The sequence below is a fragment of the Grammomys surdaster genome, unplaced genomic scaffold (genome assembly GCF_004785775.1).
Source record: "Grammomys surdaster isolate TR1022 unplaced genomic scaffold, NIH_TR_1.0 125861, whole genome shotgun sequence".
NCBI classification, from domain to species: domain Eukaryota; kingdom Metazoa; phylum Chordata; class Mammalia; order Rodentia; family Muridae; genus Grammomys; species Grammomys surdaster.
Genome location: NW_021620687.1, coordinates 3,169,179 through 3,183,877, shown reverse-complemented (window position 1 = coordinate 3,183,877; position 14,699 = coordinate 3,169,179). Strand labels below are relative to the sequence as shown.

At 47.8% G+C, this 14,699-nt stretch overlaps 2 protein-coding genes and 1 long non-coding RNA gene across 4 annotated transcripts; 2 read left to right on the top strand and 1 right to left on the bottom strand.

The window, feature by feature from the left end:
- The first annotated feature begins 391 nt into the window (after positions 1-391).
- Hoxa2 (homeobox A2) lies at positions 392-3,006 on the top strand. Its single transcript, XM_028790030.1, has 2 exons — positions 392-1,155; positions 1,795-3,006. Exons 1-2 carry the CDS (start codon positions 777-779, stop codon positions 2,532-2,534), a joined length of 1,119 nt encoding a protein of 372 aa, XP_028645863.1. The 5' UTR covers positions 392-776; the 3' UTR covers positions 2,535-3,006.
- Positions 3,007-3,334: 328 nt separating this feature from the next.
- LOC114640944 lies at positions 3,335-6,845 on the bottom strand. The gene is made up of 2 exons (XR_003714224.1): positions 6,671-6,845; positions 3,335-3,468 (listed from the first exon to the last, which is right to left on the bottom strand). It is a non-coding gene; the product is annotated as an uncharacterized LOC114640944 (long non-coding RNA).
- A 198-nt stretch (positions 6,846-7,043) lies between these two features.
- Positions 7,044-9,941, top strand: Hoxa1 (homeobox A1). Of its 2 annotated transcripts, XM_028790032.1 has the most exons (3): positions 7,044-7,493; positions 7,697-7,791; positions 8,264-9,941. In XM_028790032.1, the coding sequence occupies exons 1-2, from the start codon at positions 7,140-7,142 to the stop codon at positions 7,754-7,756; spliced, it is 414 nt and encodes a 137-aa protein (XP_028645865.1). In that variant the 5' UTR covers positions 7,044-7,139; the 3' UTR covers positions 7,757-7,791; positions 8,264-9,941. The 2 variants fall into 2 exon arrangements, with proteins under 2 accessions (XP_028645865.1, XP_028645864.1); XM_028790031.1 differs by having other exon boundaries at positions 7,044-7,791.
- The last annotated feature ends 4,758 nt before the right edge of the window (positions 9,942-14,699 follow it).

Here is a 14,699-nt window from a genome sequence, read left to right as displayed (position 1 = left end):
TCTCTCTCTCTCTCTCTCTCTCTCTCTCTCTCTCTCTCTCTCTCCTCTTTCCTCTATCTCCACCTCTGCTCCTTTCTCTTGCCTTAGCAGAACTTATGTGGCTGAGATGCAGGGCCCTGGGGTGTCAAAACTTTGAAGATTAATGGATTACTTTGTTAATGACTGCAGGCGTCAGGCTGAGGTGCTTAAATGATTTGTGAGGTGCGAGGCGTCTTCCCAAACAATGCTCGGAGTGTGCGGGGGAGGCAGAGGGCAGCCTCTGGCGGGACCGGCAGCAGGACTCACAGGCACACACTCACACACACTCCAGGGAGCACACTAGATCCTTGCAGATCAGGAGGCAAAACAGGCACTCTCGCCCCCCACGCACTCCGGGGCATTCCCATCCACACCCACATATATGTATTTTTGCCCTGAAAAAAAGTGTAAATAAAGCCTCGATGGCCCCCAATGAGGCGTTCCTTTCTGACTTTTTTGGATCAATCAAACAGACAGTGGCTTCTTTTGATTAAAGCCCAAATTGTCATTGGGCAGAAGCAATCATGTGACAGCCAATTCGGTCCAATTTCAACCTTGTCTCCATGAATTCAATAGTTTAATAGTAGCGCGGTCCCCATACGGCTGTAATCAGTGAATTAGAAAAAAAACACCCCAGCAGCGATCTTCTATGATAGATTTTTTTTTCCTTCGCGCTCGCCTTTTTCCTGGGCCTTGCCCCCCCAAAGCCCCTCCAAAAGAGGGAACTTTTCCTCCGTGGGGGCTCCAAGGAGAAGGCCATGAATTACGAATTTGAGCGAGAGATTGGTTTTATCAATAGCCAGCCGTCGCTCGCTGAGTGCCTGACATCTTTTCCCCCTGTCGCTGATACATTTCAAAGTTCATCAATCAAGACCTCGACGCTTTCACACTCGACACTGATTCCTCCTCCTTTTGAGCAGACCATTCCCAGCCTGAACCCGGGCAGTCACCCTCGCCACGGCGCTGGCGCTGGCGGCCGCCCCAGGTCGAGCCCCGCGGGCAGTCGCGGCAGCCCGGTGCCCGCCGGCGCCCTGCAGCCGCCTGAGTATCCCTGGATGAAGGAGAAGAAGGCGGCCAAGAAAACCGCGCTGCCGCCCGCCGCCGCCTCCACGGGCCCTGCCTGCCTCGGCCACAAAGGTCAGTCCGGAGACTTGGCCCCAGGTCCCGGGGACCCTCGTCCCCCTCCGGGCTTCCCTACGAACGGTTGTGGGGGAGGGGACCATGAGCTTCGAGGGAAGGGGGAGACAGAGAAATGCCTGGTGGCCGGTCTCATGCCCCTGTGGTCTCAGGAGTGGGTTTGGTGAAGGGGAAAATAGATCCCGAGTCCCACAATGAGACATATATATTTTGAGGAGGGGGGGCACTTTCCCTAACTTGTGTAATGTAGGATGATTTATTTGAGTTGGAACTGACCTCCTCTTGTCTAGTTGTCCTAGAGTTTGGCTTTTTGACAGTAATGAAGAGTGATAGACCGCTCTTGCTCAGCTAAGCAGCTGATGCATTAATTATAAATTGTGTTGTAGCTAATATAAAGTTTGCTCCCGGATGAAGAGGTTGGGGGGAGCCACAGGCAGGAATTTGATGGAGGTGGAAGAGACTGGGCTTCCCCGGGCTGGGCTCTCAGTAAAGACAGCACAATAGCTGCAGTGCATCCAGGGGCGGCCATTTTGTTGCAGTTGCTCGTTTCTGCTGATTTATTCTCCAGTGGAATAACCCTGCTCGGACCCCTCCACCTTCAACTGTACGTGTGTCTCTTGTTGGTTTCCCTTTCTGCAGAATCCCTGGAAATAGCTGATGGCAGCGGCGGGGGATCCAGGCGTCTGAGAACTGCTTACACCAACACGCAGCTTTTGGAGCTGGAGAAGGAATTTCATTTCAACAAGTACCTTTGCAGACCCCGGAGGGTGGAAATTGCGGCTCTGCTGGATTTGACCGAGAGACAAGTGAAAGTGTGGTTTCAGAACCGGAGGATGAAGCATAAGAGGCAAACCCAGTGCAAGGAGAACCAAAACAGCGAAGGGAAATTTAAAAACTTGGAGGACTCGGATAAAGTGGAGGAAGACGAGGAAGAGAAGTCACTCTTTGAGCAAGCCCTCAGTGTCTCCGGGGCCCTTCTGGAGAGGGAAGGCTACACTTTTCAGCAAAATGCGCTCTCTCAACAGCAGGCTCCCAATGGACACAATGGCGACTCCCAAACTTTCCCAGTTTCGCCTTTAACCAGCAATGAGAAAAATTTGAAACATTTTCAACACCAGTCACCCACTGTTCCTAACTGCTTGTCAACAATGGGCCAGAACTGTGGAGCTGGCCTAAACAATGACAGTCCCGAGGCCCTCGAGGTCCCCTCTTTGCAGGACTTTAATGTTTTCTCCACAGATTCCTGCCTGCAGCTTTCAGATGCACTGTCGCCCAGCTTGCCAGGCTCCCTGGACAGTCCTGTAGATATTTCAGCTGACAGCTTTGACTTTTTTACAGACACGCTCACCACAATCGACCTGCAGCATCTGAATTACTAAGAACATTAAAGCAAAACAAAGCTTCACAAAAACAAAACGCCTTTGACCAGGTGGTTTTGCCTTCTTTTATTCCGGGAGTTGATTTTCGTTTTATTTTCTTCTTGATCTACCCCCTGCTCTCTTAAATGTTGAGGACTTTCTACTTAATGTTCTCCCCTGACCCAGTTTTAAAGCCATCTCTTACAAATTATGTTGGCGTTCTAAACATTTTACACCGAACCCAACAAGCTTCTATGTGATTTTCCTGAAGACAAAACACGAGGCCTGCGAGAAAGTGACCATAAATTGTCTTGTCACTTTCTTGTTATTTTTGTACCACATTAGGATGCATTGTCATGCCTATTTTTGGTAGAATAAATTCTCCTTTGCTATAAGTAGCTTTCTTATTTTTTTCTTCCCCTCTTTCTCAAGACTCATACAGATTTCTTATACTTCTTTTAGTCTAACATGGTAAATAAAAGTCTGGTCACAATTTACTTTTTCAATTTTAATATATTTTATTAGGGTGGTATGTCTGCAATAGACAGCAACAAAGAAGAAAGCCAGAAAGTGGCTAGGGCTTGTGGCTTTTTTTTTTTTTTTGCTTCCCCCCCCCCCCACCAAGGGAATGGATTTGGTTTTCAGTGTTGAGACTCAAGCCATAGAGTTAAATTAGTAATAGAAACAGGCTTGGGCAGCCTGAGTTGGCCCTAGCCCAAGCTTTTGAAAGTGGAGAAGTAAAGTGCCTACAGAAACTTCAGAGCTCTAGGATGGGTGAAGTGGAGTGCCCTTACCAAGCTACTAGTCTCTAGGTCAATAACAAAGTTATCAAAAATTCATTTATTTATACATATTTGTTTCAAACATCTACGTTCCAACTCTTCCTTTCCCTCCCCCCATTTTCAGTGTGGTTGATTAATCTCCCAGCTGTGGATGGGTTCAGGAAAAAACAGACCTAAAAGACAGAGGAAAACAAAGTAAAACAAAATGACGGTTACTAGCTGGGGAATGAATGCCAGGAAGGGCTCTTTCCAGCTATCCCAGGATTCTCGCGCACACACACATACACACAAAATCGATATTTAATCCTTAAATCTGTTTACATTGCTAATAATAAATCATTAAAGGTTTGAAGTCAGGTTAGCAAGTGGAGGTTTTTAAAGTGTTTTTGCACCCTAGATTATTAATTAACCCAGCTTATTAGACAGAGAAGGAGCACTTTAAATGAAATATCAATAAAATGTGATCTAGGGTGTGTTAATGGGCTGTTCTGGTTTTTTTTCCTTCTTTTGTCTCCTCCCACATTTATTTATTTATTTATTCTCCTTTCTGGGTTCTGTTCTGGTGACTTACCGTGAGAAACTGCAGCAACATGTGCGTGGGGGCGGGCTGATTGATGGAAGAACCCAGCTCTTAACAGCAAAAGCTTGGGAATTACAATGAAACCTCAGACTTTATTCAGGGGTTTGCTCCCTACCTTCCTATCACCCTTCACTCCCCCAATCCCTCAGGAACCTTGGTGTGTGAGGACTGGGGTGGTTTTCAGGCCCCAGGTTCTGAGAGCTGGGCAGGGTGTCCCCGGCTGTGGCCAGGGCTGCGGAGCTCCTGGATGCGATTCGTCCTAAGCTCATAAATCAAACGCTTTCTATGAATGAGAATGTCATCAAAGAGATCAATTGCAGGAACACATGCACAAATAAAAATCCTCTTACGTATTTGCCGGGGATCCCCGTCCGAAAGCATTAAGTTAGAAGGCGTTTAGTCATAATTCATTTTTATTGCTCTTTTAAAACAGCAGCTTGGCTGAGCCGCGGATGCCAAGAACAGCTCCGGGCCTCGGTTTGTCTCCTCCTCCCTCATTCTCTTTCCAGTAGAAGAGCCCTGAAAGAGGCACTTGGAGCCAAGCAGGCCTCTTGCAGAGGATTATTTCACTCATGGCCCAAGCTCGCCTTTCACCCATTCTCCCGGGGCTATTTAAAGACACTTTAGCTCGATTCCTGCGTGGGTCTCCTTGCTGCTCAAAAGACCCTGCTCAGTGGCCTTCCAGATTCCTCCGGGGTGGGGGCTGGGAAAGAATCTGAGCTGCAGAAGCCTACGGGCTCCAAGCTAGGGGAGAGCCTTCTCGGGAAAGCATGGGCCTGCAGTCCGCACAGGCCGAGCTCATGGTTAATAGGGCAAGGTCTGCGCAGGCCCCAAGCGAGAGCTGCGTGCAGTGTCTGTGTGTCCAGTATGTTTGTAATCCTGATGAAAACACCCCACGTAGGCTGCCCAGAAAAACAGAGGTGGAGAAAGAGGGCTTCAGGGAGTGAGAACTAGCAGGAGGGCAGCGGAGGCCTGGGGGGGCAGCTTTCAGGCAGCCGTCCTGGAGCCAGTAGGTTAATGTAAGGAGCCCACAGAGGGCCTGGCAAGAGGCAAAGGGGGAGAAGGAATGGACTGCCTTCTGCTGAGAGAGGCCCTCAACCACACTCACAGCATCAAGCCTCTGTTCCTGACTCACAGGAGTCCCTTCTTTCCTCATAGCTGGAGGACTGCCCTCCCCAAAGAGCCTCCTCCAGGAGGTCCACCTTGCTTTCCTCTACTTGGATGAAGTTAAGGCAGGAAAGTCCCAGGTCTTGCTTCTCCCTTAACTATGCTTTGGGGTGAGTCAAGGATCACAGAGAAATACCATTTCCCAAATAAGTGGTTGGAGTAAATGTTCAGTTGCCGCCACTAAAGGGGACCAGGGACATAGGTCTGCTTAGGTTTCCAGGAGGATGGTCAGGTTTGCAGGGGGCGGGGTTGAGAGATGTGGGGGAGGGGACAACTTCTATGTGTGGAGAACACAACACAGAAGTCTGAAGAGTGTCTTTTCACTCTTCTTTATTTCTATAGAGAAGGGAACCTCCAAACTCACACATAAATTACCCTGTTGATTTCATGTCTGATTCAAGGCTAGAAGCATGGTCTGCGTAAAACCCGTGCAGAATTGTCTGCAAGGCCTCTTAGGTGACCGCTGAAATTCTCCTACTTAAGACTATGTCCATTCTCGGCTCTGTTTGGCCTTTTCTTTCTCCAAGCCCAGAGTTGACATGACATCTTATAGTAAACAGCAATTACTGACACCATCAGCATCATTGTAGGACGAGGTTGATGGAAAACAGGACCCCTGTCCTAGGATGATGCTCACATTTGCACGTGACCCTCTGGGGAGTGACCTGCAGGTTCATACAAGCAACCACACAGTCCGTTGGAAAGGGTCCCATCCACTCAGCCATCTGTCCACTGCCCCTCCCACCTGCCAGTCCTCAACCTCCCAATCCACACAGGCTACAGGGGATGGTGGGAAGAGGAAGCTCTCCCATTTCTAACTTGCCCCTCCTGGAAGAGAGAAACGTGACGGGGGTGGGGGTGGGGGTGGGGGAGAGGTCAGCATACTTTGTAGGAGCTGACTGCGATCTGGCCCTCTGAGGCCTACCCTAGAGTGAGCAAGCTTCTGGGTCTCTAAGAGTCCGCCCCGATGGCCTGCAGCTCAGGCTCGGCCATGTCTGCTGGGGTTGACTCTCTCCTCTGCCTTCTACCCATCAAACTCCAGCAGCAGAGTTGCTCCGGATCTTGCAGGGCTACCAAGAGCAAAGCGACTGAGAAGGAGAAAGGAGAAGAGAAGGGAGAGAGAGAGAGAGAGAGAGAGAGAGAGAGAGAGAGAGAGAGAGAGAGAGAGAGAGGGAGCTAGGGCTTCACAGCCCACCCACCCCCACCCCCGGCGCGCCCTTGGGGTCGAATTACAGAAGCTTCCTTTGCCGTGCTATTGGCCGGAAGAAATCAGGGAAGAGGGCTCTGAGACTCTTTGGATGAGGACAGAAGTTTCTTTTCTTGTTCTGGTCCCTAGCACATACACCATGGTTCCTCCCAGTCAAACCTCTGCGCACGGCCCTCTACATTCCGGGGCTGGCGAGCCAGTGACGCAACCTCGCCCTAGGCGCCGCGATTCCCGGCTCAGGTCTCTGCAGGGGCTGGGGAGTGGCGGCGGTCCCCGAGTTGAGGGCGTGGTGTCTGTTGGATTCCCACCCTTCCCACCCCGCGTGCTCCCAGCTCCACCAGGGTCCTTGCGACCACGCAGAGAACTTCGGCCCACAAGATGCCCGCCATAAGAGAGCCGGGAGGCCCTCGTCCCCTCTCACCTCTTTCCAGTTCAGCTTTTCTAGGCTGGGTGGGGAAGGGGCCGTGGAGGGTGCCTCCCATCCCCCCTCACATCTGGAGGCGGAGGCGCGCAGAGCCGGGCGCGCGCAGAAGGCAGTCTCGACTCCCTTTGGTCCCAGTGCTCCAAATCAGCTCCGGGAGCGGCGGCAGCTACCACCGCGGTCCGGGCTGCCTGGGGGGGCGAGCGCGCGTCACCTACACTGAGGAGCGCCGGGGATTTAAATGCCACTGAAACGGTGATCCATCACGGCCGCAGCCGGTAAACTTTCGCAGGCGGCTCAGCCATTGGCTGACAGAGTCACGTGTCCTTCCCCTCCAGCCCTCCGCCTGCCCGCCCCGCCTCTGGCGCACTGTACATTCATATCATTTTTCTTCTCTGGTCCTATGGAGGAAGTGAGAAAGTTGGCACGGTCACCCAGGGCTTCGCAGCACCCAGTCACTCAGTGACAGATGGACAATGCAAGAATGAACTCCTTTTTGGAATACCCCATCCTTGGCAGTGGCGACGCTGGGACATGCTCGGCGCGAGCTTACCCCTCTGACCACGGGATTACAACTTTCCAATCCTGCGCGGTCAGTGCCAACAGCTGCGGCGGCGACGACCGCTTCCTAGTGGGCAGGGGGGTGCAGATCAGCTCGCCCCATCACCACCACCACCACCACCATCACCACCCCCAGCCGGCTACTTACCAGACTTCTGGGAACCTTGGGGTTTCTTATTCCCACTCGAGTTGTGGTCCAAGCTATGGCGCGCAGAACTTCAGTGCGCCTTATGGCCCCTATGGATTAAATCAGGAAGCAGACGTAAGTGGTGGGTACCCCCCGTGCGCTCCCGCTGTTTACTCTGGAAACCTCTCGTCTCCCATGGTCCAGCATCACCACCACCACCAGGGTTATGCTGGGGGCACAGTGGGCTCGCCTCAGTACATTCACCACTCATATGGACAAGAGCACCAGAGTCTGGCCCTGGCCACGTATAATAACTCCTTGTCCCCTCTCCACGCCAGCCACCAAGAAGCCTGTCGTTCCCCTGCTTCAGAGGCGTCTTCTCCAGCGCAGACCTTTGACTGGATGAAAGTTAAAAGAAACCCTCCCAAAACAGGTAAGTCCTGCCGGCTGGCAAACAAATGCTCTTCAATTTTCCAAAGGGGCCAGTACACCTAGTTTCCTAAGGAAAATTAGTGATTTTAAAAGATGGGTTTTTGCTTAAGTCTAATGCCATCTAGAGTTGTAGTGTGTGGTGTAGGGTGCCCAGGTGTGTTGAGGAAAAGGAGTTTCAAAGGGACCGAGGTTTAAGTGGTCTAAAGGCAGTGTGTGTGTGTGTGTGTGAGTGTGTGTGTGTGTGTGTGTGTGTTGGGGGTGGGAGGTGGTGGTGTTGGTGTCCTGTTAATATCTACAGACTCCATTAATCACGAGCCTGATCACGCTAATGGTTGACTTCAGGTTAGCACTTTACGTAGACATTGTCACTAGCGCTTCCCGATAGGGTTTGCGCCGAATATTGCTTCAAGCTTGGGGCCATCGGATAAAGGTTTAAGAATTTTTACCTTTTCTCTTTTCTTCCCCTCCCGTAGGGAAAGTTGGGGAGTACGGCTACGTGGGTCAACCCAACGCGGTGCGCACCAACTTCACCACCAAGCAGCTCACAGAGCTGGAGAAGGAATTCCACTTCAACAAGTACCTAACGCGAGCGCGCAGGGTGGAGATAGCCGCGTCCCTGCAGCTCAATGAGACCCAGGTGAAGATCTGGTTCCAGAATCGCCGAATGAAGCAGAAGAAGCGTGAGAAGGAGGGGCTCTTGCCCATCTCCCCCGCCACTCCTCCTGGAAGCGATGAGAAAACTGAGGAATCATCTGAGAAATCCAGCTCCTCTCCCAGCGCCCCTTCTCCGGCATCGTCTACCTCAGACAATCTGACTACCTCCCACTGAGGCTGCCCCAGCCCAACTCTGCAGTCCTGGCTTCTCCCTGGGCTGAGATTTCTTACCCAAAGCACATTCTTAGCTTATCTTCCTTTCTTTACAGACTCTCTCTTCCTTTCTCATCCCATCTAGGGAGCTCCAGGCCAAGATAAGGTATTTCCAGAGAACTCTGGAGACTTGGTTGGAAGTTAACTCCTTAATCCACACCGGGTGTAATCCACACATCAATTTCTGATGGTCCCAACATCCTTTCTTTACTGTCCTGAAAATTTTCACACAACCTATGGTTCCTTTCAGATGTCCGTTTGCCAACAGACATTTGCAGGAGGAAGGCATCTCACCTTTTACCTATGTATTGTTCTTCTCCACCTGGCCCTTAAGTAGGACATAGAGGAGAGAGAGTGTCCAAAGGCTCGTGAAGAAGAGATGCACTGTGTTTACACAATTAATTCACCCCTTAACTTAGCTGGCTTCATGTGTGTGAGATTGCTGGTTGTAAATGCTTTCTCTTCAGAGATTTATCTTTGTACACATTTTGTAGAAATATGTAGGTCACTAAATCAAACAGGGTGGACAAATTCTCAAAACTGGTACAGTTCATGTGTAATTATGGGCGAAAGAAGAAAACCTCTCTCATTCAGAGTCAGAAGCCTGGGAGGGTGGCCTCAATTGGTTCTTTCAGAGTTAAGGAGGCCAGCAAAGCACAGGGTTCAGAACCTTTCCTGTGCCAAGCCTTCCCAAACTCTAACCAATTCTTCCTGTTTCTCTGGCCACCCTGCATTTAAAAACTATGCTGGATTATTTGTAACCTAAAGGTATTCTTTCAATCACCCCTTCTTTCCACAGTGTCTTGTATTTTGGCTGGATATAATGTATTTTCAGCTAATTGTTAATGTGATGGATGGCACAATGAATGTATACTTTGTGTGATTCGTGAATAGTCTTCTGCATGTCGCACAATGTTTTGATGTCTCTGAAATATCACACTGAGTTCTATCAGTTATCCTTTGTGAGCCTATTGATAGTTCCCATTTCCTGTACAATCATGAACAGCTCTGAGATCCTGGAGTGATGTGGTCCAGAGCAGAGTTTACGGGTCTTAAGATGTCTGTAATAAAAATATTCAAGTTTCAGGTATGCCTAAGCATCTTGCGTGTTTGGCTGGCTACAGTGGTTGCTTTTCATGTGGGAAAGGGAGGGTGGTGTTTATGTTCAAAGAAGTAGGCTTTCCTCTGTCACATAGCTTGCAGCTTTCCCTAGAAGTACATTTTTATCCAACCAATGTCTATTTAATGCACTGATCTTTTTACAACAGCTCTTTTATTATAATCAGAGTTCAAAATGGAAAAAAAATAGTAAAGAAATATATGACGGAGGTCTCTTTTTGAAACAAACATGGATACTTCCTGGGTCAAGTGCTAACCTTTTCACCTCCAACTGAATGATGACATATACATAAACACAGCCCCTTCAAAAGCTGAAAACTGTCTTCAGTCAGTCTTTCCTCACATTCGTGAACCCAGAGCAAAGAGATCCACTATAAAGCTTCAGTTTAAAGCTATGGGAGGGATGTCCCCATTTCTTCTTCTTCTTCTTCTTCTTCTTCTTCTTCTTCTTCTTCTTCTTCTTCTTCTTCTTCTTCTCCTTCTTCTTCTTTTGGATTGTCAGGCTGTGTTTCAATATATTCCACCTTTTAAATTGATGATCTGTTTTCAATAAAGCCTCGCCTTCTTTTCCCTATTCTTTGCACTACCATCCACCCCTCCCAGGAATTTCTCACATCTCTGCCTTGCACAACTTATCCCTTCAGATTCAACTTTTGTTTCATTACCACCATGGCTGCAAAGGGTCTATGTACATTTCTAATCCTGTGCCACAGAACCTGGCAAGCAATCTACACTCTCTTCTCCAGACTCAGAGTCTTCCAGGTGAGCTTGTGGAAATCAAACCCGGTGTTTGTATATCCAAGTTGTTTCCCATCAAGGCATGTGTCAGATGAGAGGAAATCAACACATGACGGAGTTCAACATGTCTCTTCCAGACTTCTGAACAGTTTCCTATTATTTTTTTAAACATGTTTCAGGGTTTAAGCAACATTTTAACATTTTTCTGACCTTTTCTCCTGGTTGGTGATAGGGATGGAGTTTAGGGCCTTGTATATTCTAGACTAGTGTGGGATCAACAAACTGGATCTTCATCCTCAGCTTCCACACGTATTTGGAGGCGTTGATCCCCAAGAGCAGAGTAAAAAAAAAATCTATAGCACCACAGATACAAACATGACTTCCCTTTCAGAGGGTGTTTTGAAAAGATGGGCTGGGGAGGTAAAACCTACAAAACATTAGAATTTGCAGGCCTCCTAGAAGACTTATGAGATTTCCTACACATCCCTGTTAAATGAGGAAGCCAGGACTTTGTGGGAGCAGTTGCTGCATGCATATCAAGGGCACCGGGCACCCTCCCTTCAGCTGCTGGGTTCTGAGATTGCCTGAAAAGATTCCGGTGGATGGGGAGAACTTCAAAGACACCACCCCTTTCTTTCATTTCCCCCGCCTGGCTATACTGTATCTTTTGTTTATTAGTGTAAGACCACAAAGCAAAACAGATGGCTGGTTTTCAAATACTTTAATGTGTTAAAGTGTCATTTGCATACCACTGTCTTGATTTCAATATCTGAAAGCCGGGTCCGACCTGCTGGAATCCTAGAGATTCCAATCTTCAAGGTGCTGCTTTTAATGAAGCTGAGAGGGAAGAGAACGATAAATTATGCCTAAATACCCCTAGCCTTTCCTAGGTCATAGAATAAATCAGCTAACAAGTAATGCATTTAGGAGACATTAATACACCTTTCAACAAGGAAAACATTTGTATCTTTTTTTAGCTGTCCCAGTCGATTAAATCAAAGGCGCTTAACACATCCTATTTTAAGGTTTCTCTTCTGTTCTGGTCTCTAAGGGGCAGAGTTAGCACCTTGAAAAATGACAGCAATTGTAACTGAAACAACGGAAATAGAGGAAACAGAAAATAGCATTTTGTTGATACATTTAAAAAATGAAACAAAGGTCTTAATCAGGAATTCCCTGGTAATTGCAATATAAAATTTGTTTGTTTGCTTTATTTATTTTTTAATTTCCACCACCTTCATCCAAAGTACTGGCAAAATCGAGGGTGTCCTCAAGCTAGCCTGCGTTAGGTCTTGCTGTGACTGTGAAGTCTGCTTTGGGTTCACCTTTGAGAGTTTACTTTTGGAGCCTATTCAGATGCAGTAGTGTTTTCCTCTGGGGCAATCAGATTCAAACCGATCAATATTTACTCAGTCTGAAAGGCTTGTTGAAAAGGCTGCTAACAACAAACTGCTTAGCTGCTCACCCCTGTTTAATCTCAGGTTCACCGAAAGTTCAAGAAGAGATGAATGTAGCGGTGGGTCACTTTAGAATGAGTCCCAGCAGTTTATCTGAGCTCTCAGCTAAAGGCAACAATTAGAGTTCCATTCCTCTTTGGGAAAGGGGCAACTTTCCTATTATTCTTTTGCTAAACACTGTTTACTAGAAACTTAAAACACTTTCCTCTTCCCTCTTAGTTCTTTTTAGGGGGAAAGAGAGATGCTTCCAGCTGCCCTCCCACTGCGCCTCCTCGAGTTTTTCTGCCAATTCACTCAGGTTTCAAGTAAAATAAATGGCACTAAAGGCCTTTAAAATTGTTAAATTAGTCTGACTTGAAGAGTTCCGATTTATCTCAGAAAACGAAACTCGTTGGGTTACTACCGCTAATCTTTGTGAAAGTGTGGGACAAGACCGAGTTGAAATCCATTGCTTTTGAGGAATATAGACAATCAGAGCTCTAATATCTGAGCTGGCTTTTCAGACAAGAGTGGAGGGCAAAACTGTCTTGTGTGGGAGAAAATCTGGGCCACAAAGCGAGCTCTAGTAATCTGCGCCCTCCTATAGCACAAACTGCAGAGAGAAGGGAGGGAGCCGGTGGGGAATGGTATGTAGATGTTGGACACTGAACCTAATTGCTACAGCTCTTCAGAGGTCAAAGTTCATGTAATCACTGCATAAATGCATACTAAATAGGGGTTTATTAAGCTTCCCTGATGGCTGAGCATGCCTGTGAAAAATGGCCACTGCCGCTTGCATTTCTTCCTCCAGAATAACCATCCTTAAAGTAGGAATTCTAAGCGTTTGGGTCTAATTTAGCATTTTGAGAGACAAGCGACCTTTCCTGCTGTAAAAAGAAAATTGAAGTCAGTGAATGGGCAGTATCCTTCTCTACACTGGCCAGGACTGTAAAAAGCCTCTCTCTCGTTCCTAGAAAAGCTTAGACTCTTTCAGTACACACAAGAACACGACCTAGCATGTCCGTGCCAGAGAAGCTAACCACTGAGTGGCTAACCACGTGACTCTCCGTAGATCATAACTTGGCTTGGTGCCTCAGTGAAGGTCTGCTTTAGAACTCCTTGTGCCTAGATGACCAGAGCTGAGTGAGGCCCATTTATCTAACCACTCACTTTAAGGATCAGAAAAAGAGCCCAGGGAGAACTGATCTGAAGAAGAGCCAGTGATAAACACCTAATTCCTAAATAAAAACCAGGATAACTCAGAACCCAAGTTCAGCCCACTTCTAAGTTCTAGAATTCTACTTTTGATCTTTTATCCATTATTTATCTTATGTGATTTGTTTTTCATTCCAGATATTTTCACATTGGAACTACTGAATCTTTGAAACAACCTTTAAATTAAACGTTCCCTATCATTTTATTGAACTAGTACAGTTTTGACCTCTTACTCTTAAATACATACAGCCTTAAAGTGCTCAAAGAGAGCATGTAAAATACACATGCACCCCCCCACACACACACAATTTGTTTTTAAAACCCAGACTCGATAACAGTAATTGAAATAGCAGTTTTCTCCACCCAGAACTGGTTGCTATTAAATTGACCAGATCTTCAAAACATAAAGAGTTTCACAATGCAAGTGACGTTGCAGGAAGGGATCCAGTCCTGGATCTTCTGCTGGTTTCTGGTTTTGTTGTTTTCTTGTTGGCTTTGTCTCCTGACTTGTTCTGACCCATATTTCTTAATTTATCCCTGACTCACTCGAGTTCCTAAGACACACTCCAAACCCGAAAAACCAACACATAGATTCCTTGTGAGAGCACTCTCAACCGGCTCCGTCTCATCCCCATGGGGGTCTTACTAATCTCGGCAGAACCTGAACCTGATGGACACCAGGGGCTGTCAGTGTGAAGAGCTGAACCAGAGCCCTTGAAGAGTTAGTGCCTTATTTTTAATAACATCATTAAGTACAGCCAGCTTTGGATTGCAGGACTGCAAACCAAGCCAAGGGGGTTAGCTTTTGCTTTGGGGGGCGGGGTCTGGGGTGTGGGAGTGGATGTACAGGACAATCCAAAGCTCTAATTATATCTTACAGAATTCCCTTTAGGTACTGTGCTTAGAATTTATTGGAAATACATGAGAAGACCAGTGTTTCTCTTTGAACGTTTCCAGGCACAACTAAAACACTTGTATCAATTTTTCAAAAATTTAAGTTATTCCGATTAAAAACGTGCTGCCCAAAGGTAATCTATAGGGATCAGATCCTCTTCGGGTTTTCACTGTAGGCATATAGGGTTAATGGCTTAGGGGAAAAATTATGCAACTGCTTGCAACGCATAAAAAAAGAACATTTTTCTTTTTAAACAGAGATATTTTTAGCTGCGTTGGACGTTTTACAAACTATGGCCTGCTTCACGGTGTAGTAAAGGAGGAATTATCCCAGCACCGCAAGGAGAACGGTTTACTCCTCCCCTTCCCGCAATCTCATAGTGTAGCTGTGATGTTGCTCTGGTCAAGTTTGGAAGAGGACTTTGCATTCTGAGAAGCAGCAAATGGGCTCGCTCCTTCAGGGCGTGGAGGGAACAGCTGTGTCAGCTCAGGCTCAGGTCTCCCAGCTGCAGAGCCTCCGCTTGGCCGGTGTGAGGTAAGGAGGCGAAACCCGCTTTCCTCACCAGCCTCTGGTGCTCAGTCTAGCTTTCATTGGGGGGGGGGGGGCGGGGGGGGGGGGGGGGGGGGGGGGGGGGGGGGG